Consider the following 27,430-nt stretch of genomic DNA (forward strand, 5'->3'; position numbering starts at 1 on the left):
CTCATTCTGTGAAGACAGAATTCATGTTTGAGAGGAAGAAACAGAAAAATGTGATGAGTGAATGTTCTTAGAAAATTGTCAACGTCTATGAACCTTTAAATTATGGGACGTTGGCCAAGTTTACAGGACAGCTTTAATTCTTCTTTAATTCAGAATGAAAGTTAAATCATCTTTAAACTAACCTTGTAAACAATTTCAAATGCAAACATAATTCCAAAATAAACTTAAATCTGAATTAGGTGGCTTGTTTATTCCAATTTTAATTATGATTTTAATATTTACTCTATCTTGTTAACATAAGCGAAATTAAATAGAGCCAAATGAACCTGTTTTCCATGTAAACCTCAATTAAGAATTACTATTTCCATGTAAACACGAAGCAAAACACTTTAATTCCAAATGATTACATTCGGAATAACAATAAAAAACATCACGTGACCAATGTCTCACTCCATTGGAGAAACAAGCTAATATTTATCCTGCTGCTCTCTGAGTCACATCATTGGTTTATTATTGTATTTGGCAATTGAAAATTTTCAAATACATTTTTCTCGTAGGAGTTCTTGTTACTTTTGTTCCACAACTTGTTTTTTTGTGGAACTCCTCCGAGGTTATTAATGCAGCACTAATGACACGTATCTCATTAGGGACAATGTCAAGGATGTGCAGTCGACCTTTTTTGGAGCCAAAAAGTCAAGGTCAAAATCAAGGTTGTCAAAACCAAAATTTTCCATATCTCTACCAAGTTTGATGCTTACATTTATGAAAAGCTCATTTCAAGTGGAAGATTTTATTTCGTTGGACCGAAGTCACAAAATGAATTATGTATATACTGTTTTCCCTTTAACTTGGCCACTGGTACCATTGAACAACATTTCCTTTCAATGTATGACCTCAATCTTCACTCAAGGTCATATTTAAGGTCAAGAACAAAGTGAGACCTCCACGCTTTAAGGATGACCAAGCTCAGCCAAAAATAACTGATAATTGAAATACAGTGCTCATACTGATACCATTGAACAACATTTCCTTTCAATGTGAGACCTTGACTTTTGCTTATGGTCATGTTTAAGGTAAATGTGAGTTTTCTGTTTTTCCTGCATTATTACTTTCAATTTAATTAATAAAAATAACAAACTTGACAACAAATTCAGATACAGGTTGTCATTTTTGCCATTTTTTTAAATACGTATTTGGCAAATACATATTTGGGAATACAAGTCTTGCCTAGTTGATTATTGTTAAAACTGAACACCGAGTATTTTAAAGAGATCGTCACATTTATCCTCATTCTGACATGTACAGTTTAATGCATATATGTCAAACTCAAGGCCCGGGGGCCAAATCTGGCCTTTTAAAACATCCTAATCGGACCAAAAGGGAAAGTAAAAATGGCTGAGAAAACAGTGTAATTTAATAAATAATGTAGTGGATATATCAGTAGGGTTGATTTTAAACTCAGGGATTTTGGCAATATCCAAGTTTTCATGGGAATTATTTATTCAAATTAACCAGAAATTGTGAGCAATTTTAAATCACTGTATCATAGCATTTCACCAGATTTATTTGGAAGTAGATCTTTACAATTATTCAGATGGAGTTTTATTAACTTTGTCACAAATGGTTTATTGTGATTCAGTGGATGTAGTTGATGTTTGCTCTGATCAGCATAGTTTAGTTCTCATCTTTAAGTTATTGGATTTTTTTACATTCATTATACAGTTGTAGTAAACCTTTGTCAGTTTAGCCAATATGTGACGCTCCGCATGGCAAAAAACACAAACACTTTCATTTTCTGAGAAAATTGTGATTTTTGGTTTGTTTTTTAGCTAAATTTTCTCGTTGAAGTTATATAGAAAACGCTCCATGCTTCAAATAATCATATTGGAGGTTTTAAAATGTTGAACTTTGTCTTTGAAAGTGGCTTGTACAGCAGAGCAGGGTCTGTGTTTGGGGAATTCCAACAGCTGGAAACATGGGATAATGGCTCACTTCATTGGAGAAACAAGGTCATGTTTATCCTGAGTCACATCAATGGTTTATTATTGATTATTGTTATAACTGAACACAAAAGTTATTTCAAAGACATTGTCACACTTTTATCGTCACTTTAACGCTCCTGACTGTATCTGCTGTGTGTATGAAGACACTTGAGTTTAACGTGATTCAGTCCCACAAGGTGCGTATGGTCTAAATAAGACGGCTTTGATCTTCACAACAAACACATTTTAACAAGAACTGGAGCTCCACATGGGACAGTTTTATCTCTGTTTTTATTTGCTTCTCATTTTAGATATGCTGGAATGTCTTTTCACACCCAGAAGTTCTCTGATGGCACGACTCTGGTGGGTTTTATTAATCACGGCAGGATTTGGCTACAAAACAGGGATCAATACATTTGTCAGATGGTGTGACTGCAACTATTTAAAACTAAATGTTGGAAAGACATAATAAATAGTTGTTGATTTTATAAAAAGACAGATGAGGTTTGCCCTCTCACCATCAGCGATGAACAGATTGAAAGTGTTCAGTTGCATAAATAGCTTGGTTTTTAAATTGACCACAAACTAAAGTGGAGAAAAACACAGAGGCTGTTTTTAAGAAAGCTCAGTCGAGGCTGTTATTCCTCAGAAAGCTGAGATCCTTTGATATTAACAGGTCTTTTATCAGGGGATCCTAGCCGCTGTCTTGTTTTATGCTGTTCTTTAATCCCAATGCCAAGAACATTATCAACAGACTGATCAGAAAGGCTGGCTCAGTGATCAGCTGCACCTCAGACTCACTATAAACAGGTCACCTATGAAAAGAGGATTAGAACTAAATTAAAAACTGTGCTAAACTTTGAAGGCCATCCTCTTCACAGCATTTTTAATGACCTGAGAAGTTGTTTTAATGATCGTTTGGTGATGCCTCAGTAGGGATGGGAATCTGAAATCGGTTCTTTCTGAGAACCGGTTCCCAGTAATCCAATTCTTAGGAATCGTTTGTTTGCCTGCCTGTCAATTCCGCTTGTCGGTTCTTCTTACGTCGCAAATATGTGATGATGTCACTCAAGCATCATGTTGTTTAAACCATAGACTGGTCATTTAGGAGTTAGTGATGATTTGCATACATTTTTGGCAGTTTAGGCAGTGTTTGAAGGGGGCGAGTAGTGCACCTGATGAGCAGTCCCCCTGGAAACATTTTCCCATCAAAAAAATGTTCTGGTGACAGCGTTTCATAGCTCAGAAACGTTCATCATGTCTCCTTATTACTATATTATTGCTGCATCTGTTCTGTAGAAGCTCTAAACCATGCCAATGATATGTATATTTGTGTATACTGTTAATATCATGTTGTAGACTGTATGTGTGAGCCTTGCAACTTGGTGGCTAATGACTTTAACCACTGAGAATTAAAGCATTTTAACATTCAAAATGACTGTAATCATGCATTTTAAGCAGTGAAAAAACTGTGAGAATCTGCAAATATTATTGAGCTTTATTTACACAATGATTTATGTGTTCTATGTTATTTTTACTGGATGCTTCAAAGGGTCAGATTTGGCCCCCGGGCCATGAGTTTGACACACGTGCTCTAGTCAAACACCCACTGTGGTGGATAGAGTTATGGGATGCTATGTGCTAATAGCGTCAGCAGCAGTGCAGACAGTGTGACAGAGGCTCACTCAGCTGCTGCTTTCAGCTCCATTGCAGCCTTCACTTTGACTTGATTACCCAATAGGTCTGAGTTTTTGTTTTTTTCTGCAGAGAAGATTTATATATCAGTTTTTCCCCCCAGTGTGTGCGTACCACGTAGGCTAAGAACTTACAACAGAAACCATGGACGTGTTAGAGCTTTAACTATTTAGAGGAGCTGACATGTCCACCAGAGAGGATGTATAGCAGATCTTTTTCTATATTCTGAGAGAGTAGGTGGAGCTGTATTACTGTACCATATTTACCTATCTATGTGATGGAGTTCCTGACATAATGTTAGATGAAAATGGAAGAAAAATAAGGACACATACCCCCCCTCACTACATTGTCCATACCTCAAAAAAGTATTCATCCTATCAAACTAAAAATGTGCAGTGCCCCTATTGAATTATGGCATTTGGTAAAAAATTCTGAATTTTTTGAAACTGAAGTACGTGGGCCATATCAGTGCCTGCAGGATTTAAACCTTTTAAAAACACCAACTGCTGTAAAATAGGCCGACCAGATGTAGACGTGTTTCGCGCATGTGTGGAAAGTATCTGAAAGGATCGGGCGCTGACATTTGTTGAAATAAGATGGAATTACGTAAAAACATTGCTGCGTAACAATATAGATATCTGCATTATATCTGCATTTATTTTGAATTATTTTACAAAAATAAGATGACAAAATTCAAACATTTCAGGCTTCATTTTACGTCTTTCGATTCTGAATGCAAGTGTGTGTGTGCGTGCGTGTGTGCGTGTGCTAACCCTAAAAAAGTTAAAGCATATGCTTTCCACAGCAGGGAGAGTAAAAGGCAGCCAAACCAGTAACCACGGAGGGAATAATGAACCAGTTAAAATTAGCATACTCGTGTCTGTTAAAGTTCAGTCGTGGAGGTTCTTCAGATTTTCAGCTTCACTTTCCATCCTTTCTCATACGCGTTAACATGTCAATGTTTTGGCATTTTGTTGGGTTTCCATTAGTCTGGTGGATAAGACAGTAGACGAGCATATCATGAATACACACAGGTGAATAAATCCCTCCTGCTTCTTCTTTTAAAGAGTCGAGAAGGATAAAAGGAGGCGGAAGAGGCAGCTTTCAGGTGTGATTTGTGAGGAGAGCGTCGAGCGTTTCATCGGAATTCAGCCGCGTTCCTCGGCAGAAGACATTGATTAGAATGAGAAGTGAAGCGTGGCGAGGAAGAGGATGAGTGAGAGCCGGCGGATGAGATGGCGGGGGTTAGCTGCTGAGGATGAGAGGGGGGGTCGGGGGGTGAAATAAGGAGACGCGGCGCTTATTATTAATGTTCTCCATTCTCTGGTAATGCTTTAGAAGTAGGAGATTTAGAAAAAGTCTTTTTTTACTGCAGATGTCTGTCTAGTTGCTCTACTCCACTTCAATAATGGAAGTTATCCTTCAGTGTTTCCATCCAACATGCTTCACTTGACTTTTAATGATACTACATTGGGTTTCCCACTCTTTAAATATCACTGTTATCAGGTTCAAACACCAACGGCCTGCTGTTCATTTATTATTGTGACCCAGAGTGTGGAGGAAGTGATCATAGGTTCTTTTCGATGCATTGGAGCAATAATCTAAGAGACAGTCAGTCCCCGTGGTCCCATTACTTTATACACTGCTGCGCTTTGGAAAGAGTCCATTTAAGCCTCTTAGTGTCGTAAAGATCTGCTGCATTTGGAAAATGAGAAGGAATAATGTTTTTGATGGGATTGCAGTCACTCGCTCTTTTCTAGAGAAACACTAGAGCGAGACTTTCCAAGACAATCAGAGCAAGAAGAAAGTATTGAATCTATTTGGCTGTGTTTGAAATGCCATTTACTACAAACTCAATGAGTAAGTTGTCACATTGCAATTATCTTGTCCACCAGAGGGCGCAACTAAAAAGTGGAATACTAGTTATCTTCCTTTACATGGTCACGTGTCATGTCCTGTCTGGGAAGAGAACAGCACATTGTGAGGTGAGATGAACACCAATCAACAACCCAAAGTAAAAAATATCAACTTTATACAGTATATTACAAAATAAGCTTAATCCTAACAGAGACACGTGTGGACTCAGTCTTTGTTCTGTTTTAAGCTAACTTTAAGCTAGAGCTAGCGTTAACAAACATGGCAGTTTGGGGCAACATGTCTTAGTCATTATGTGTTTTCATAACGAACCACTGCTTTCTTTTTTGTAATTCAATTGTAATCAAATTGGTCATTTGATTTTCTTTTTCAAATTGAAAAAACACAATTTAAATTTGAGGCATATTTTGAAACATTTTGAAATTGCTATATTTTCGGAGTTTCTTTCTGAAACCAAAAAACTGAAATACCAGAGAACAAAATAAAACTCAAAAAACACAAAAAAAATAACAGAAAAAACTTGTTTTTCATGATCGTGAGACCAGAAGTTGTTCTTTTCAAAATAAGAGCACATATTTGAGGACGCACTAAAATACATGAATTATCTCTATATTTTCCGTGCTGTTTAAAATATTCATTAAACTATTTATCTGTGCTAAATCTACTCTCATTTAGTGTGATATATTTGCAGTGATTTATGCAAATGACAAGTTTTGTTTTGCCATTTCAAAAATGATTTCAGAGTTCAGTTCCAAATACATTTTAAACAGCAGGGAAAATATAGAGATAATTTATATATTTTGGTGTGAGAAAAACCTCCACCTCCAAATCCGAGTCCATGGTTCTCAACCGGAAAAAGGTGGAGTGCCTTCTCCGGGTTGGAGATGAGGTTCTTCCCCAGGTGGAGGACTTCAAGTACCTCGGGGTCTTGTTCACGAGTGAGGGAAGGATGGAGCGAGAGATCGACAGGCGGATTGGTGCGGCGTCTGCAGTGATGCGGAGTCTGCACCAGTCCGTCATTGTAAAAAGGGAGCTGAGCCAAAAAGCAAAGCTCTCGATTTACAGGTCGGTCTACGTTCCAACCCTCACCTATGGTCATGAACTTTGGGTCATGACCGAAAGAACAAGATCACGGGTACAAGCGGCCGAAATGAGTTTCCTCCGTAGGGTGGCTGGGCTCTCCCTTAGAGATAGGGTGAGAAGCTCAGTCATTCGGGAGGGGCTCAAAGATGAGTCGCTGCTCCTCCGCATCGAGAAGAGCCAGATGAGGTGGCTCGGGCACCTAATTAGGATGCCCCCTGAACGCCTTCCTAGTGAGGCGTTCAGGGCACGTCCCTCCGGAAGGAGGCCCAGGGGAAGACCCAGGACACGCTGGAGAGACTATGTCTCTCGGCTGGCCTGGGAACGTCTCGGGGAACCCCTGGAAGAGCTGGAGGAAGTGGCCGGGGAGAGGGATGTCTGGGCCTCCCTACTGAGGATGCTGCCCCCGCGACCCGGAAACGGCTAAGCCGGAGAAGATGGATGGATGGATGGATGGATGTGTGAGAAAAACAGCAGCGTCCTCATGTACATACTCTTATTTTGAAAAGAAGAACTTCCAGTCTCACCATCATTAAAAACAAAAATTGAAAATCAATCCATTTTTAAATGTTTCATTATCCCTTCTTGACCCTGATAAAGAAATATGCCTGAATTTAAATTTTTGTTTTTCAGTTTGATAAAAAAATCTAATTACCAAACAATTTTTGTTTTTCAATTTCCTTTTTGTAACGGAAAATTCAAACCTCCACTGACCACAGGAGGTACTTGAGAGAAAGAAAGTGGAAAATTAACAAATAAAACGTCAGTCTTGGTCCTACCCCAGGCGTGAGATGACTGGAAATGATAAAAACTACATCAATAAATCTGTTCAGGAGTCACTAAAATCTTTGTTTTTCAACCTTGGAGTCAGGACCCCATCGCCAGAAATGTTACGTCCTTCTGCAACCCTACCGAGATATCCACAACTACTTTATTTGGTAATTTTCACAATGATAAATGTTTTCTCAACTATTTGGGGACAATTTGGACAATTTTGACACGTGAAGTAGAAAATCAACACGTGCTCATTTGATTTATAAAACTCTCAGAAAACACATTTGTTAAACTCGTGAAATGTTCAGGAAAGAGAATGTTCTGTCAAAGGAAATTATTTCTGTTTGTTGAGAGTTATAGCAAAAAAAAAAAATGAAACCCACTGGTTTTAATGAGTGATTTTATTTTTGTTTTCACTATAATAAACTCATCTCCTCAAACTGCAGGTATCCGTCCGTCTCAGGTCTGTGTATTTCCTCCTACCCTGCAGCACACATTCTCTCTGCACATTGATTCACTGACAGTCTGGTTTTTGTTTTTTTATACCACGTCTACATTTGTCTTTATAGGTTAATATTAAAAGTGTAGTGCAATATTGTCATAATCACTAAGCATTTTTACATTGTTGTTTTGTTTTGTTTTTGTTATTTTGCAATAAATAAAGAGATTTTATTGCATAATTGTGGCCATCACCTGTCCTCCTTAAACAGGGTCACGCCCACTTTATTCAGGGGAAGATATAAAAAGAGAGAGAGCAGTGTTACACCTGAGTGAGGGGGGAAAACAAGGGTAGAGGAGTTTGGGAGGACAGGGCACATAAGGAAGAGAGACATTGGGCCATTTTGATGACATATATAGAGAGATTTTTTTTAGGGGAATAACATCACACTGCTCAGATAAGAGTGAACAGAGCAAGTGAGTGTGTGGTTACAAGTGTGACAGAGCTGTTTATTAGCTGATAGTCCTCCTCGTTTGGTCTGATAATCCTCCTCGTGTGAACACAAACTGAGTCCAGAGTAGATCAAACCATAGAATTCTACAACGATTGTTTCTGTGGTTCTCAGAGCGTTTCCAGTTAAACTCTAGAGTGAAGTATCAGGAAGTATCAAAGATGACATAGAGCACACGGCATTGTGGGTGATCAAAAATCACGCCAACTTGTTGCTGCTACATTGTTTAATGTTGGGAAAGAACAAAGGAAGAAGTTTCTGAGCCCTCTTAATGCTGCGGTATGTAGAATCACTAGATGCTCCATGCTCCCCTCTCCCCTCCCTGTTTCTAAACATATGGTCCCTTACCGGTATCCTGGTGAATGCTTTTTGCAACTTTTTTCTCAATACACACTAGTGACACATGTAGGGACTTTATCTTGTGTTATAGGAGAGTTTTCTGTTTTTAGAGACTCTGACATAAAAGCATGTCTCACTGTAGTTACTGTCCTCAACGGCGGCTGCTGCTGTCAGCTCGTCCCCACCAGGGAGAGAGAGGGAGAGAAAGAGCTGTGAGCGCAGCTGAAACGTCCACAATTACACTTTGTTTTCTTTTTTTACATGTATGAATTGCTTTAACCATTTATACACCGAGCATTCATCAAGATATACAGACAAAATTATTGAACAATCCCCCAACATGAACACATGGTAGTATCAAAAGTAATAATCATAATAAAGGCTAAACAAAAATATTGAATAAAGAATAGTAATTAAAAAAAAATCACATGAAAAAAATAGAATTATAGAATATTCAAATTACATTCCTCATAATAAATGTGGTACCTTCATAATGACCTCACATCTCCAGTGCCTCTTCAATATCACCCTTCTAACAAATTCCAAAAACATCCTCCAGATGTTATAATAATAATAATAATGCATCAATTTTATATAGCGCTTTATCATAGACACTCAAAGACGCTTTACAGAATTAAGGCATTATTCTTTCACTCCACACTTAGTGGTGGTAAGCAACTATTGTAGCCACAGCTGCCCTGGGGCAGACTGACGGAAGCAAGGCTGCCATAGTGCGCCATCGGCCCCTCCGACCACCACCAACACTCACTCCTCACACATTACGTTTAGACTAGGCAATGTAGGTGAAGTGCCTTGCCCAAGGGCACAATGACAGATACCACTGCAACGACTGCCACCCCACTGTGGCACCTGGAATTCTCAGTGGTCTCCCATCCAACTACTAACCAGGCCCAGACCTGCTTAGCTTCTGAGATCACATATAGGATCACATATGTTCTCATTATCCATTTGAATTGTATTCATTTCATTATTGATAGTTTGAGTGTGTGCCTTTAAACTAATTCTATGCCAATCAGTGATGTCGATGTCTTCCTCTAAATCTCCTGCCTTTTATTTTGAGTTATCTTCATGGTTTTCAACGATACGTTACGTATATAACTGAGTGACCAGCCCTTTACTGAAACATGTTTTTGTAACAGACGTTTCTAGTCTGGATAGAGGAGGTTGTTGCACAGAATTCTTTAAGTGCACCTGAATAAAACTTCTAAGTTGTAAATACTTAAAGAAGTGTTTTTGTAGCACATCAAATATGGCCTTTAACTCATCAGATGACATTAAATTGCCATCTTTATCTAGGTCTTGTAGAGTTATTATGCCCTTGTTTAACCATGTTTTAAAGCCCACGTTGTTTTTAGCTGAGCAGAAGTGTTCATTACCTTAAATTAGGGAGAAACAAGACAGCGCTGGGAGGTCACCCAGATATTTATGTACTTCATGCCAAACAACAACAGTGTTTTTTACAAAAGGATTGTCTATTGTTTATCTTGATTTCATAAAAGGTGCAGAGTATAAAAAGCTATTCAGTAGTACCACTGCAGATTAGACGCCTGTAATAACCTGTCATAAGGCAAATATAAAAGAGTAAGTCTGAGTCTGAGTCTTGGCTTCCTGTTGATCCAAATGAAATTTGACAAAAGTTTTCTGACTTTAGGGAAAATGAAGGAGGTGGAGCTAATGGAACAGACTGGAAAACATACAAATTGAGGTAGTACTGTTGGCCACCTCCTCTCATTCTCATTCAGGAACAAGATGGAAGGCTTATCTTTGTTGACTTTGAAACCAGAAAAGCTACCAAATTGGTTAATCAACAATAAAGAGGGGAGGTATCGACTCTGCAAGAAAAACAAACAAAAAAAAAACAATGGTATCATCTGCATACAGTACATTGCCATATAATAATCCAGGTCACCTGTCCTAATACCATGAATTGAAGGATGTGATTTCATTGCTATTGCTAATGGCTCCATTGCTGCTGCTGTGAAAAGAGCCCAGCAGAGGCTGTACTTTATCAGGCTGCTGAAGAAGGCGGGGCTTAAACGTCAACCCCTGATCGAGGCCTACAGAGGTCTCGTTGAGAGCATCCTCACCAGCGGTATCACAGTGTGGTACGGAAACATCACGCTGGCTGAGAAGAAGAAGCTGCAGCAGGTTGTCAAAGCTGCAGAGTGGGTCATTGGCTCTGATCTCCACTCCATGGACGCCATTTTCACACAGCGCAGCAGGAGAAAAGCACAGAGCATCACCCAGCACATGCTCTGTTCCGGTGGGTGGAGTCAGGTTACAACCTGAGACACCGCAGGCCTGTGAGCATCAGCACTCACAGGACACGCTTCCACAACAGCTTTTTCCAGCTGCTGTCAGGCTCGTGGCACAGGACATTAAAGAGGACAGATACCACAGCACATTGAGAAATTAATCCCCCATGCTGGACAATTTACCTCACGCTCTCCTAAGTGCAATATGTAAATTAAACTTAGGTTATATTTATTAATTTATCTTTTTGTTGAGTATACTTATGTTTTTACACCTTTACTTATACTGCAACTTTATTTGTAGAGCACAAATTACAACAAAGTCATCTCAATGCGCTTATAAAAATATACAATTCATAATGAGAAAGAGAAAATGCAACAATATCCACATGAACAAGCATTTAGTGACAGTGGGAAGAAACAACTCTTTTTTCAACAGTAATAAATCTCCATTAGAACCAGGTTCAGAGGTGGCAGCCATCTGCGTGGACTGGTTGGGGTTAGTGGACAGAAGGACCAACAGAACAGGATAGAGAGATAGAACATCAGAATGTCCCAGACTAGTTGAGCCGTGAACCACAGATCAGGAAGTGACATCATCAGCTTCACGACACCTGAAATAGAGCAGAGAGAGAAGGACGAGGAGAAGACACTGACTGCAGAAAAACATGATACATTATTATCAAGTCAGCCTGTGTTGGCCTTGGGCCTCACTCCTAGTGGCCTAGTCAGCACTTATTATAAAGGTGATGAATCTTTTCCTGTTTATTGGTAAGCTAACAGCAACTCTATGGTCTGTAAATGTGACCGTTTATAGACGAGCCCATGTCTGCTCTAGTGGTTAGGGGTTAAGGGTTTTTTCACTCAGTTATGACACCTTTGGAACTATGTTGGCATGTTTTGGGTTAGGTAGAGGGATCTAGTAGTGGGGTTAAGGTTGGGAAGGGTTAGGGCGTACGTGTCAAACGCAAGGCCCGGGAGCTAAATTTGGCCCTTTAGAGCATCTTATTTGGCCCACAGCTGAAAGCAAATAAGTCAGTGAAACCATTAATCATTGTGTACATTACCAACTAATTCAGTCGTAGATATTTCTCAATCAATACACAAAATAAATTAAACTCTTCTCAGTTTTTTTCAAAATCCTGCAATTTTCTTCAAATTATTTCACAAAATTTCCCCAAATTACATGATGATTGACTGCAAAATCAAATGATTTGAAAGTGAAGATCCTGCATGGACTGAAAAATGTCACTTATTGCTTTGATATTATCAGTGCTGTACATATTTTATCATTTATTTATACGTGGAAGTGCAAATTAGAGCACAACAATGATTAAATTACTAATTTTATTGCCTAAAATCTGCCGCCCACTTAAGATGAACTGCGCCGTATTTGGCCCCTGAACTAAAATTAATTTGACACGCTTGGGTTAGGGTAACGAAGGGTTAAGTAGGGTTAGGGTAACGAAGGGTTAGGATAATGAAGGGTTAGGGTATTGAAGGGTTAGAGTAACGAAGGGTTAAGTAGGGTTAGGGTAACGAAGGGTTAGGATAATGAAGGGTTAGGTAGGGTTCGGGTAACGAAGGGTTAGGATAATGAAGGGTTAGGGTATTGAAGGGTTAGAGTAACGAAGGGTTAAGTAGGGTTAGGGTAACGAAGGGTTAGGGTAACGAAGGGTTAAGTAGGGTTAGGGTAACGAAGGGTTAGGGTAATGAAGGGTTAAGTAGGGTTAGGGTAATGAAGGGTTAGGGTAACGAAGGGTTAGGGTAACAAAGGGTTAGGGTAACAAAGGGTTAGGGTAATGAAGGGTTAGGGTAACGAAGGGTTAGGGTAACGAAGGGTTAGGGTAACGAAGGGTTAGGGTAACGAAGGGTTAGGGTAACAAAGGGTTAGGGTAACAAAGGGTTAGGGTAACAAAGGGTTAAGTAGGGTTCGGGTAATGAAGGATTAAGTAGGGTTAGGGTAATGAAGGGTTAGGGTAACGAAGGGTTAAGTAGGGTTCGGGTAATGAAGGATTAAGTAGGGTTAGGGTAATGAAGGGTTAGGGTAACGAAGGGTTAGGGTAACGAAGGGTTAGGGTAACGAAGGGTTAGGTAGGGTTAGGTTAACGAAGGGTTAGGGTAATGAAGGGTTAAGTAGGGTTAGGGTAATGAAGGGTTAGGGTAATGAAGGGTTAAGTAGGGTTAGGGTAATGAAGGGTTAGGGTAACGAAGGGTTAGGGTAACAAAGGGTTAGGGTAACGAAGGGTTAGGGTAACGAAGGGTTAGGGTAACGAAGGGTTAGGGTAACAAAGTGTTAGGGTAATGAAGGGTTAGGGTAACAAAGTGTTAGGGTAATGAAGGGTTAAGTAGGGTTAGGGTAATGAAGAGTTAAGTAGGGTTAGGGTAATGAAGGGTTAAGTAGGGTTAGGGTAACAAAGTGTTAGGGTAATGAAGGGTTAGGGTAATGAAGGGTTAAGTAGGGTTAGGGTAACAAACAACACTTAATGACAGCCTTAATGACACATTATTCATGCTAATAACAGGTGTCATGTCATAATAACGACAGCGTAATCTCACCCTTTATGTATAAAAAGTGTTACCCATTGGGTTTTTGTTTGGTTTTTGTAGTAATTTCAGTAAACAGCGTTTACTTTTAATTTCTGTTTCCATCCCAAAGAAAATCAGGCCCAGTAAAAACCATAAGTGTTTAAAAATAATAATATTAATAATAATCTGGGAATCCATCTGTAGTTTATTTGAGTCTCTAAGGTTGTTTTCTGTTCCAAGGAAAGCTGTGTGAGGTCTGAGTTAGAAATCAATATCTTAATATCTTCAAGGTTGGGGTTTAAGGCCGTTGAGTAGGTTTTGGTGTCAGTCATGAGATACATTATTAATATCCTGGGATGAGTAGAAGGTTGGCCTGATTTATCTAAGATTAATATTATAAATTCATTTTGTTTATTGTGTTTAAGTTGGTTTGTTAAGTATTGATTTGTTATTGTGATCAAAGTTTTTATATCGTATTTGCAGAAAATTGAAATCTTTTTTTTTTTAAACTTTGTAGCTCAAATATTTATTTTGGATTTGCTGAATATTCCTCTGAGTTGTTGGATTTGTTTTTATTCAGTAGTTTTTTCTACTTTTTATTCCTGGTTTTTCTTATAAGGAATACGTTATAATTGATCCTCTGATTACAGGTTTTACACTTTCCCAGTGTAAAGATGGAGATACATGTGGATAATCTAAAAGTCTTTCCATTATTTCCTCACATTAATATCAATTTCACTGTCATTAAATAAAGTCAAGTGTTGAAGCTCCATATTGAGGTTGATTTCTGGTTAGAGTCCCACTACAGTGTGCGGGACAATAAAGGGACGTATTCAAGAAGAATTTTTATGTGCGATTGAATTATTTAATAAAAAAATGGACTTTCATACTGAACTCCTTTATAGTTGAGTTATTCAGTCAACTCAGAGAAAACTGTGTGTTTGGATCGTCATTATGAGGAGCATAGAGATTTACAGTGTAGTAGCATCTTTTGGAGATTGTCCTGTGAACCCCCTTTACATGTTTGTCAAATCATCTGTATCCCCTCTTCATAATTAAACAACCCTCTCTATAATTTCATATGCTTTTTCATTTAAGGACCAGTGGGCTCTCCTAAACCCCTAACTGTGTCTAATTTGTTCACAACTTTGTTTCCCTAAGACTTAATCTACGAATTTAAAGTGGAATTTATACATATATATATATAAAAAAAATACCCTTCAGTTTTTATGTGATTACTTCAATAGTACGTAAATAGTTTTTGTAAAAATGTTGGTAATTATTGTCTCCTATTGTCAGAAGTGTGACAAAATGGCCTCTATAGCATAAAATAATCCTGTTTAAAGAAAATATAGTATTTTATTAAGCAATAGTACTGAATAGTACAAAAATAGCCCAAAAAAAACATTGCCCAGTTATTTCTGAGTACCCTGTGCATGTGCTCCTGTACCGCTGGGGTACATGTACCCCTGTTTGTGTTCAGATGGTCATCTTCTCCCATATAGTATTTTAATTTCACTAATATCTCATCTAATAAACTGGAATGCTCATTGTTTAAATTAAATGTCACAACAATTTAAACCTATTTCCTTGCTTAAAATTGAACTGTTTTAGAAACAAAATGAACTGTTAACTAAATAAAGTTTCAGACATGAACAAAAATCCAATCATTATAGTTTAGAGACTCCATTCAACCTAACTGTCATGTTTTTTGGATTGTGGGAGGAAACTGGAGTACCTGGAGAAAACCCAAACAAGCACAGGGAGAACATGTAAACTCCACTCAGAATGGACTGAGGTTTCCACCTGAAGATGTGAACCCACATTGTCCTTACTGTGAGACAGACGTGCTAACCACTATTCCACCATGTCCTTCTATGTTGTCTTTTTGCATTATTTTCTTCATTTTTTATCTTTATGTTATTTATTTTGTTTATTCATTGAAACGCTAACTAATAGTAGCTTTTCCACATTAGTTATAAGATTTATATTCCAGACTAAACGCTATTTTCACAGTTAACAGGGTCTTGTTCAATCTTTTTTCTAATTAATCTATTATTATATTTTTATGCTGACATCATCCTTGCTCCCAATTAATTATTTTCTCATCTGCCTTTTTCCAATTATTTTCCTTATTTCCTCTTAACATCACAAAAAACAAACAGACAAACAACAACAACACAGTGACCAAAAACCCCTTTTTTTTTTTAATTATTCACATATTTATTCTTATTATTAGTTTAGCATCATTGACCAGACTCTAGTGTGACTCAGGTATTATGGGAGTAAATATTGTTGTGTTGCTGCAGCGCTTCGCTACACGGTTCAGAAGCGGTTCCTACAAGTCCCCAGATCAGCGCTACTGAGTGACCTGCTACACCCCAACACAGCGGAAAAAACACCCTGAAAAACAGTGGCTCAGATGAACTGAGACTCAGTACCACACTGAGAATGATTCTGTTTCCCAGTTGTTACACAGTCACTGGCCCTCGTTCTGGTGCTGTGGTTATCAATAACTGCCTGTAATAGTTCTTCCACTCTCACAGCAGGAAACACAACCTTATATGTACGGACCAAAGGTGGTAGGCAGTGGAGACCCCTACCAAAAACTGGACATCTCACTCTGTAACAGTACCTCAGACTCGTCTGGGATACATTCATTTAACTCACCACTCTGTCCAAATGGCTCTGACTGAGACCCTATCCCACTACAGCATACTCCCTCTACAGTTTCTTGTCCAGGCGGGAACTCCATTGCACCTGTCTTCTACCTGTACCACACAAGCTCCTCCCCCATATGATGTATTCACTGCCCAATGTTGGAATCACTCATTTTGTGTGGATTTTATGGCAAAATCCCGAATTGCACTTGAGATTTTTAGTAAAAAAATACAGAAAATGTGTTCCAGCAACAAGACAAATCATATCAGAAATTTAGACTCTTCATGCTTTGAAAAAATGAAATTTTCCCATTATTTCACCACCACATATTCAGATTGTAAATCAGTTCATTATCTACTCAATCATTTAACAGGCAAGGCACAGATTTAAGAAGAAACATCTGCACTTACCTCATTATCTGATGTATTTAGATCTTGAGACGAGCCCCCAACTGTTGTGGTGGTTTTGAATGGAATGAGACGGAGTCAAGTTGTAAGGTTAAAGGTCAGATGCGGACACAGGGTTTATTTTGGTCAGAGGGTTTTTTGAGGTGGACCGGTCTGGGATTCAAAGGTTTCAGTGTGTGTTCAATGAATCTGTAGTTGTTCTGGTGCTCTCAGGGTTTTATAGCTGCTGATAGCGCTAAGCATAACAATGACAGTGTCTCTGAGAAGAGGCCTTGGCAAATGTTATCAGTGTATGATGGTATCTGGCCTGCTCAGGGCAGTGTGACCAGGACTAAGAGATGCAGTATGTAGTAGAGCAGTATGATGATTAAATTACTAATTTTCCTGCCTAAAATCTTCCGCCCACTTAAGATGAACCGTTCCGTATTTGTCCCCTGAACTGAAATGAATTTGACACCCTTGGGTTAGGGTAATGAAGGGTTAGGGTAACGAAGGGTTAAGTAGGGTTAGGGTAACAAACAACACTTAATGACAGCCTTAATGACACATTATTCATGCTAATAACAGGTGTCATGTCATAATAACGACAGCGTAATCTCACCCTTTATGTATAAAAAGTGTTACCCATTGGGTTTTTGTTTGGTTTTTGTAGTAATTTCAGTAAACAGCGTTTACTTTTAATTTCTGTTTCCATCCCAAAGAAAATCAGGCCCAGTAAAAACCATAAGTGTTTAAAAATAATAATATTAATAATAATCTGGGAATCCATCTGTAGTTTATTTGAGTCTCTAAGGTTGTTTTCTGTTCCAAGGAAAGCTGTGTGAGGTCTGAGTTAGAAATCAATATCTTAATATCTTCAAGGTTGGGGTTTAAGGCCGTTGAGTAGGTTTTGGTGTCAGTCATGAGATACATTATTAATATCCTGGGATGAGTAGAAGGTTGGCCTGATTTATCTAAGATTGATATTATAAATTCATTTTGTTTATTGTGTTTAAGTTGGTTTGTTAAGTATTGATTTGTTATTGTGATCAAAGTTTTTATATCGTATTTGCAGAAAATTGAAATCTTTTTTTTTTTTTAAACTTTGTAGCTCAAATATTTATTTTGGATTTGCTGAATATTCCTCTGAGTTGTTGGATTTGTTTTTATTCAGTAGTTTTTTCTACTTTTTATTCCTGGTTTTTCTTATAAGGAATACGTTATAATTGATCCTCTGATTACAGGTTTTACACTTTCCCAGTGTAAAGATGGAGATACATGTGGATAATCTAAAAGTCTTTCCATTATTTCCTCACATTAATATCAATTTCACTGTCATTAAATAAAGTCAAGTGTTGAAGCTCCATATTGAGGTTGATTTCTGGTTAGAGTCCCACTACAGTGTGCGGGACAATAAAGGGACGTATTCAAGAAGAATTTTTATGTGCGATTGAATTATTTAATAAAAAATGGACTTTCATACTGAACTCCTTTATAGTTGAGTTATTCAGTCAACTCAGAGAAAACTGTGTGTTTGGATCGTCATTATGAGGAGCATAGAGATTTACAGTGTAGTAGCATCGTGTCGTAGATTACGTCCCGAGTAATGCTTTACAGTAACTTCCCTTTGCGTCTGTGGTAGAGCTGATTACGTGTATTTATTTTGTAAAAAGTCCAGTGGTGGGGAGAGTAAACAGTAAATGGTATTTAAGTGAAAGTACTGTTACTTCATAATATAATTATTGAAGTAGAAGTAAAAGTACTTGAAAGTAAGAGTGAAAAAGTACCTCGTGAAAAAACTATTCAAGTAGTGATTAACATCACATGTAATTGATCATCATTTACCATCACTGTCTGACTGAGAGACTTATAAGTTCATTAAAAAAGCGTAATCTGCATAAAATCAACTTAAGTATATATATATATATATATGCTAAATTAGCTGGACCTTCTGAACCTGTATACTTTGCAAAGTTGTGCTTGAACACACTGAAGTATCCTCACTAACATTAAGGCAAAACACAGTAATTTAGCCCAACTTTGGTATGTTTTTAATCTTTAGGTCAGGGGTCTGCAACCTGCGGCTCTGGAGCCTCATGTGGCTCTTTGACTCTTTTTCAATGGCTCCCTTTAGCTTAAAAAAATAATTAAATGAATAATAAATTGTTATTTCTTACGGAGGGTATTGACAATTAATGGTATTAACTTCTAATAAAATGATGATTAAAAATAAATGCATTATGTGCCACCTTCCTTCTTCACCTCCCATCACCTTTACGTACACCTGCTGTTAACCTGAAGTTTTAAATCACTGGTCAGATCACTAAAGTAAGAAAAAGGTTATTCTGGAATAAAATAGAGATCTCAGTAGTGTGACTTATTTAACTGCCAACATGTTTGCTTAATATGCATGCTTGACATGTTGCAAGAAATTAGCAATTAGCTTGTGTTGACCGACATGATCATATGTTATCAAATTCAAGTTATTTTGTGTAGCCCTTCAAATACATTGAATTAAAAAAATGTGTTTACATAACATTAATCTATTTACTTTTAACTGTATAGAATTTTACACACTATTATCTTCATTAAGAAGATTTTTTTTTTTTTTTTTTCGTTTCCAATAGAACTTTAATCCAGGTGAGATTAGACAAAATGGCTCCTTTAAAGGTTGCAGTTTTCTGCCTTAGGTTCTTTAGTTTCATATGATCTTTGTCTCCCTTACGTTGCATTTAAACTGGTGCCGCTACACCTGCTAAAAGGTGTTTTATATAGTTAAACCAGTGACAGGCAATAGTCTACAAACAGAGGTGTTAACCAGCTGCCTATATAGGTTCTCACTCCATATTAGCGAGTTAGCGTTGCTATCGGGAGACTACAGGCAGTGACTGTATTTATTTAATTTGGGAGAAATTATTTTCAAAAAATTTGAGGATTGGGCAGGATTTTGGAGAAATTTGGATTTCTTTCAACATTTTGAGAGTAAAAATGACTTCCATTGTGTTATATAAGCGTGGGAAAACTGGAAAACTCTGGAAATATTGTAAAGTTTCATTCTAAATAAATCTGTTTAAATGTTGTGTTTCATTTTAATAAATAATTCCCATGAAAAGTTTATTTATTTTTTTAATATTGCCTGTGCAAATTTGCCAAATATCTTACGTCCCTTTTCATTCCTACTGAGATATTCACAACTACATTATTTGGTTATTTACACAGTTTTTTCAGTATTTTTAACTTTTCCCCGCGGGCCGATTTAGACGTTTTAAAGGTCCAGATTTGCCCCCCGGGCCTTGAGTTTGACACGTGCAATAGTTAGTTTAAAGGCTCAATTAATGGTTTTTATATGAAATTTTAACACATGCACAAATAAGTCAGAAAGGTGGCTTTGAACCAACAACCATTTATCCCAGCATCAGCGTTGCCAGGATGTTTTATTCACCAGTTCAGATATAGTTTAGTTTAGTTTACTTATAATCGTAATCAGAATGAGTTCTCACAGAACATCTGTATAGTTTCTAATGACATTAACATTAAACTTTCTGCTTGATTAATGGGGTTTGTTTTGGGGCGTGTTTGATTCATTAGTAACTTTGGTAAATGTAGAATCAATGCCTGGAAGTCGTTAGTGGTAACGTTAATGATTAATATGATAACACAAGTCTTCAATAATGACCGAAGTCAGTTTTTAATGAACAGTTGAAGACGTGTCGCACGTCTGTAATAACCTTTGATAAAACATGACCGGACTCTGTAAAGCAGCCCAATCGATTGGTGGAATAATTGAACTGTTCTGGTCCCAGTGCTCACACTTTATTCACTAAGCATGAAATGATCCTGTTCCATGTTCCATATTTCACGTTCCCTTGACTTAATGTGTTTGTGTTTCTCTGTGTGTGTCCACTCTGCATGAACGCAGGCTTTTAAACCCACTTAACCTATAAACGTTAAGGGCAGGACATCTGGAATCAAGCTCGCCACTGTGCACGTGATGCGTTCAGTGCATGTAATAAGTAGAAACTCAACGTTTTGTTCCAATGGTTTATGGAACCACTCAACCTCGACCGCCACAGTTTGTCTCACGCCTCGTCAACGTTTGGCCCACTTTTATAGGAGCTGATGCTCAAAACAGCCACAGAAGTCTATACACTACTGTATATCAGTGTTTTATTGTACTAAGAATATTGTTTTTAGTGGTGGGACTATAGATAAAACATACAATCTAATAATTAGAGACTTTGTAATTAATTAATTCAAGTAAATGTGTAATATGAATAAATAATAATATGATTGTATTGTTCACAAAGCACTAAATTACATTAAACTAAGATATAGTCATGATTTTCATGATTTATTTTGGTAAACGTTGAAAAACAGCACTTATCGGTAGAACAGAACATTCCAGAGAAGTGAAAACTACCGGGAACGTGTGAAATGAGAAATGTTCCGCGCTGGTTGCAGTGCAAAAAATGGTTTTACTACGTTATTTTTTATTTTATTTTTTATAATAAATGAATCACAATGAATGCGTTAAAGTCCCCAGCCCTAATTATTTTACTTTGTCTTCAATGTAACATTCAGAGACATTCTTTACACATTTATTTTTAGTGAAGTTTACCTTCATTTTTATCTCTGACACAGAACTCTTACAGAACTTAAAGTTATTCTTCCAACTATTTGTAAAAAACATAAATTTAACCATTTCTGCTCCTGTTTCAAACAGAAACGCTGAAAGATTTCCATAAATGCAACGATCCGATTACACATTTTTCATCTCTAACTTTAACATGATCAAATGTATTGACCAAGCTGCCAACATTTTCCTTTCACCGTTAAACTTTCTCACATTATTGGATCAAATCCAGTTTGTTGAGGCTACAACTACGTCTGTGGTATCGGGATATGGGGGACAAAAATATTATATAATTACAAATAAATAAATACGGAATTAAAGAAATAATTAAATAACTACAAAAAAAAGACATAAAAATACAAAAATACTTAAATGTGTTTTTTTACTATATGTTTTCATATTTATTTGTTATTTATTTATCTATGTATAATATATATTTATCTTTTAAGATCCTGGATTGATTGACAGTGAATCTTTTGCCTTAACATTTGTCATAAATGTACATTATAACATTTAACATCATGTTTCATGTAATTATTATTGACTTTTTCTAACTCCCACTGCCCTGTTTTTCCTCCCCACGCAGCTCCAGTCCCTCCTGCAGGTCAGCGTGTCCCAGATCCGTGTGGACGAGTGTCCCAGGTCCGGGTGTGCGGGGGCCGGAGGATGCTCCAGCGTTCTGAGCGTACGGGACACCCCCACAGTGGTGGACTGTGGAACCATGAGTCTGGTTTCTGTGACGGTGGAGTCGATGGCGGTGTGCGCCTGCCCCGGGAGGGACAAGTCACACCAGCCCTGTGCAGCGTATCCCAGAAACCCCTGCTTCAACGGGGGGGGGTGTGTAGACACGCAGCATGGATACAGGTGAGAAGATAATAAAATCATTATAATTACATTTACTGTTACACAAGTTTAATACTGACACATGATGTCACTATGCTTGATGTGTTATTAATCACACGTTGTGGTGGTTTTGATGAACGAGGTGGAGTCTAGCTTTAGGGTTGCTGGTCAGATGCTGATTCAGGGTTTTTTATATCAAAGGGTTTTGGGGAACAGGCCGCTCTGAGATTCAGAGGTCAGGTTTTCATTCTGTGTGTCTCAGTGAATCTGCTGCTGTTCAGTGCTCTCAGGGTTACGTACAGTATGTTGCTGATAGCTCTAGTCATAACATAGCAGAGCGTCCTCAGGCAGAGACCTTAGTGAATGCTATTAGTGTATGATTGTATCTGGCCTGACCAGGAGAGAGTTCTGTTATTACATATCTATAACATCATGACAAAATTGTTGTTCTGCAGCAATCTGTGTTTCTCAAGTACCTCAAAATAAACAAATATTGTTTATATATATATATCAGCTTTTAGGTTGGACTCAGTACATGTTTTATCTGACTCGGGCTGTATTGGTTCCAAACAAACGTCGGTAAATTTGATTTTGTCCTTGTGGAGCTTTTGGATGGATGGATGATGGATGGATGGATGATGGATGGATGATGGATGGATGATGGATGGATGGATGATGGATTGATGGATGGGAAACCTTCATGCCAAGGTGTTGCAGCAAAAATGTTTATCTTTCAACCACTGATGCCTCAGTTAAAAATAAAGGTGGGACGATATCATGCGATATCAAAATGTCACATGATATGTCATCAAATGTACGAATACTGAATAGAGTACAGTAATGCAGCTTTTTAGATCATTTAGGAGCTTTTTAGATCATTTAGGAGCTTTTTAGATCATTTAGTAGCTTTTTCAGTAAAAATGACAACTTGTGCTCCTTTTGGTTACTCTAAATAATCAGGTATATCGATATAAACTTCTTTTTTTACCGAAAGAGGATAAAACTGTTAAGACGCAACAATGTGACCACAGGGGGAAACAGTTACAACTCTGAAATTTGGTAGAAGACAAAGAAGCAGAGAAGAAAAGCTCTCCTAAGGGATCTTTACTCTCCCTTAAACTGTGTGCTGTTAAAAACACACAAATCCTGAGAATAGAAGTCATTTTTGGTGGAAGTCCTTCAACAGTCTTTGATTTACATCAGCATTTTTAACTTTTCCTGATTATTTAGAGCAAATAAAAGCAGCATAAGTTGTTATTTTGTTGTTGACCTTGTGATGAAACGTGACGTGTTGTTGGTGCAGAGGTTAGTGACACTTGACTTTTAAACGTATGTGTGGGTTTTCTCCTTCTGATATGTATTTTTTTGTTTTTGTTTTCCTCCTACAGTCCACATGCATGCATGATGTAATGTTTACAGCCTTTGTATTGATGTTAGCACTGATTATTCCTATAGAATGGATGTTTTCCTTCTTGTGTTGGTCTCATTATGGACTGGGAGACTGAACTTACAACGACATCAGCAAGCTGCGATAATGAACTCAATAAGCATATATAGTGGTTTAATAATGGACAAATAGACAATTTAACAAATACTCTTGATTAGTCACTCTGCCTATAAAATCAGTTATTTATATTAAAACACATTTAGAATGTTAGTGGTCATTCCATATCATTTCAACAAATTTATTCAGGATTTTTACCAATTTTTGCATCATTATTCAATACTCAGTGTATTTTTTTCATTTATTTGTCGACACTTTTCTTTCATTTTCATCTTCTACTATGTCAGGATCTCCATCACATAGGAAAGGTATACGTGGTATAGTAATACAGCTCCACCTACTCTATCAGAATATATCGTTTATATATCGAGTGGGAATTGTCGCCCCCTGTGGCCATAGATTTTTTTGGGTCACAATTTTAATTTATCATTTCTCAGTAAAAAAAGAGGTTTACATTTTTTTTAACTTTTATTGATTTTTAGATCAACCCAAAGCAGCACAAGTTGTCATTGTGACTGAAAAAGCTGCTAAATGATCCTGAATGCTTCACCTCCTATAGAACTCAATAGGCTTAAGGACGATTGGCGTCATCAATGATGTCATTTCAACAGGGTGGCGCACAGGGTAAAGTAGTCCCAGTTTTAAAAGTTAATAAAACAAATGTGGTGCAAAATAATGGAAAGGTTTTAGGCCACATTTGTAAAAACAATGAAGGATTCCTTAAATGTGCCATTTTTCTTTCCATGTGGGCAAGAAATGTTACTTCTAAAATAGATGAGCGGTGCATTGAATTCTGATTATTTTATTTGTTTTTCACGTTTTTTTACATCAATTCATTTTACAGGAGCTACAATGATAAACCATAACATTACACTCGTATATTTACTAACACTATTGAGGGCTGATGTGTTTTAGTAGGAAAAAGTATTCGTACGTAACGCTTAGGTATTTTTTAAGGCTGCAGTGGCCATTGTTAGTGAATAATAATGCTTGGTATAAATACTTGAAGCTGCTACTTCTTTACAATGAACCCTTTTATTTATTTAAGGTCACACTGTAGTGTTGTGGTTTATTTACAATCCTGGAGGAGCTATAGTGCTTAGGTTAGTGAGACCTTCATCTTTAAAGGTTTTTTTTAACTATTTGTGTCCCTTTAATGATAAAAGACTTCATTGTTATTGAACTTTGAGCTGAAAAAGTAAATTAGCAATCAGAGTTTTGGATCGCCTTGAGCTGCTGGAACTGAGCTAAGCGCTACATTTTAGCTCCAACAGGACATTTGGTGGAACAACAATATTGTTCATTGGCAGATTGACCAACACTGATTAACTGATGGAAAGATCCACACTAACCAAGAGTTTTGGTGAAAAGCAAAAACAAACAGTCGGTGTCACTGGTTGATCATCCTTTGTGCCCATGAGAAGGAATAGGAATAGTCATGCACAAAGAACACAATTCAATTAGAAATCAATGATATCAGTGGTGGTTTAATGATTAAGTAGTCGGTTGTAATCAGAGGGTCAATGGTTCTAATCCAACCTGGCCCATCACTGTGGGATGTTGATCACGTCTCTTATCTCTAACTGCTCGTGTTGTACGACACTTTGGATCAAAGTGTCTGATCAATGAAGTTGTAATCTTGTGATATTAATTCAGCCTGATGATGACTTAACATTGTACTCCTGTTTTACTGCATTGATTTAAAGCGTGACATTCATCCACCTGCCAAAAGAAAGCATCTAAGATTCCTGCACTGTTGTAGCCACGCCCATCGCCTATTGCTCCGCCCCTGATATTATGGAACATACAGACACCAATGGACACTATCATGTTTCGCTGTCAAAGTTGCTCGGATAATTTTTAAGTCTTGGGCTGTGTTGGAAATGTTGCTGGATGAGTATGAGTAGTACCCTAGTATGAGTAGTACGTTGGTATGAGTAGTACGTTAACATATATGAGTAATACGTTAGTATCGGTAGTACGTTTGTATGAGTAGTACGTTAGTATGAGTAGTACGTTAGTATGAGTTGAACATTAACATGAGTAGTACGTTAGTATGAGTAGTACGTTAGTATGAGTAGTACGTTAGTATGAGTAGTACGTTAGTATGAGTTGAACGTTAACATGAGTAGTACGTTAGTATGAGTAGTACGTTAGTATGAGTAGTACGTTAGTATGAGTAGTATGTTTGTATGAGTAGTACGTTTACATGAGTAGTACGTTAGTATGAGTAGTACGTTAGTATGAGTAGTACGTTAGTATGAGTAGTACGTTAGTATGAGTAGTACGTTAGTATGAGTTGTACGTTAACATGAGTAGTACGTTTGTATGAGTAGTACGTTAGTATGAGTAGTACGTTAGTATGAGTAGTACGTTAGTATGAGTTGTACGTTAACATGAGTAGTACGTTTGTATGAGTAGTACGCTAGTATGAGTAGTACGCTAGTATGAGTAGTACGCTAGTATGAGTAGTACATTAGTATGAGTAGTACGTTAACATGAGTAGTACGTTAGTATGAGTAGTACGTTAGTATGAGTAGTACGTTAGTATGAGTAGTACGTTAGTATGAGTAGTACGCTAGTATGAGTAGTACGTTAGTATGAGTAGTACGTTAACATGAGTAGTACGTTAGTATGAGTAGTACGTTTACATGAGTAGTACGTTAGTATGTATCAGTAATACGTTAGTATCGGTAGTACGTTTGTATGAGTAGTACGTTAGTATGAGTAGTACGTTTACATGAGTAGTACGTTAGTATGAGTTGTATGTTAACATGAGTAGTACGTTTGTATGAGTAGTACGTTTACATGAGTAGTACGTTAGTATGAGTAGTACGCTAGTATGAGTAGTACGTTAACATGAGTAGTACGTTAGTATGAGTAGTACGTTAGTATGAGTAGTACGTTAACATGAGTAGTACGTTAGTATGAGTAGTACGTTAACATGAGTAGTACGTTAGTATGAGTAGTACGTTAGTATGAGTAGTACGTTAGTATGAGTAGTACGTTAGTATGAGTAGTACGCTAGTATGAGTAGTACGTTAGTATGAGTAGTACGTTAACATGAGTAGTACGTTAGTATGTATCAGTAATACGTTAGTATCGGTAGTACGTTTGTATGAGTAGTACGTTATTATGAGTAGTACGTTTGCATTAGTAGTACGTTAGGTTAGGATATAAAACACAATCTTGTTCTGTCGACACTGAGCAGGAAAACAAGTACACGTCCTGACGTACCAAACTTCTCGTTGGTTAGAACTTTTCAGACACATAAGCAGCTGTTCATTTTTAACAATACTTTACATACTAGTCATATTAGTCAGTAACTTTGAGGCTAAATCAACACCTTAAAGTGGACAATATTCACTCTATAGCAGTAGAAAATATACGTCCACATCATTATTTCTACTAGGAGAAATGTTCTTTGTCGTATATGCTATAAAGATTTAATAAAGAGGTGACGTGTGATAGGACTTTGAGCTGTTGGCAGATGTACAAACACGTGGCGAGGGTAGATTACTTAAAGTGTCACGTCTCACATCGCGACAAATCTTTTGAAGTGGACGGAGGCAGAGGACAACATTTCCCAGAGGTATAATAAAAGTACAAGCTGAATTAAAACCTCCATTAAAAGACATAAAGACAGCAATTAATGGATGAGAGCGTTTGGAGTCTGTGTTCATCCTTGAACATCCAAAGCTGTGTGAACAGAAGACTCATTAAATCTGAAGTTAGACGATGAAGTAGCTCAATGGCAAAACTGAGCTGGACTTATTCCTCTTTGTCCTTTAGCTAGGCTACGTCCACTGGCTACATAAAGACCCTAGCTAACATTTCAACCACTGGTGTAACCTTAGAACTGAGCCGTTTTATTGTAATTTTTTTCTAAATATATTGCCTCTGTAA

General features: G+C 37.4%; 1 protein-coding gene across 1 annotated transcript in view; it reads left to right on the forward strand.

Moving 5' to 3' along the window:
* LOC114459565 (neural-cadherin-like) overlaps nt 1–27,430 on the forward strand; it is a 494,937-nt gene that overhangs the window by 321,756 nt on the left and 145,751 nt on the right. The window contains exon 26 of the mRNA XM_028441778.1: nt 21,764–22,041. Within this exon, the coding sequence (XP_028297579.1) occupies nt 21,764–22,041 (278 nt within the window). The remainder of the gene's footprint in view (nt 1–21,763; nt 22,042–27,430) is intronic.

Source organism: Gouania willdenowi, chromosome 3, assembly GCF_900634775.1.
Source record: "Gouania willdenowi chromosome 3, fGouWil2.1, whole genome shotgun sequence".
NCBI lineage: Eukaryota > Metazoa > Chordata > Actinopteri > Blenniiformes > Gobiesocidae > Gouania > Gouania willdenowi.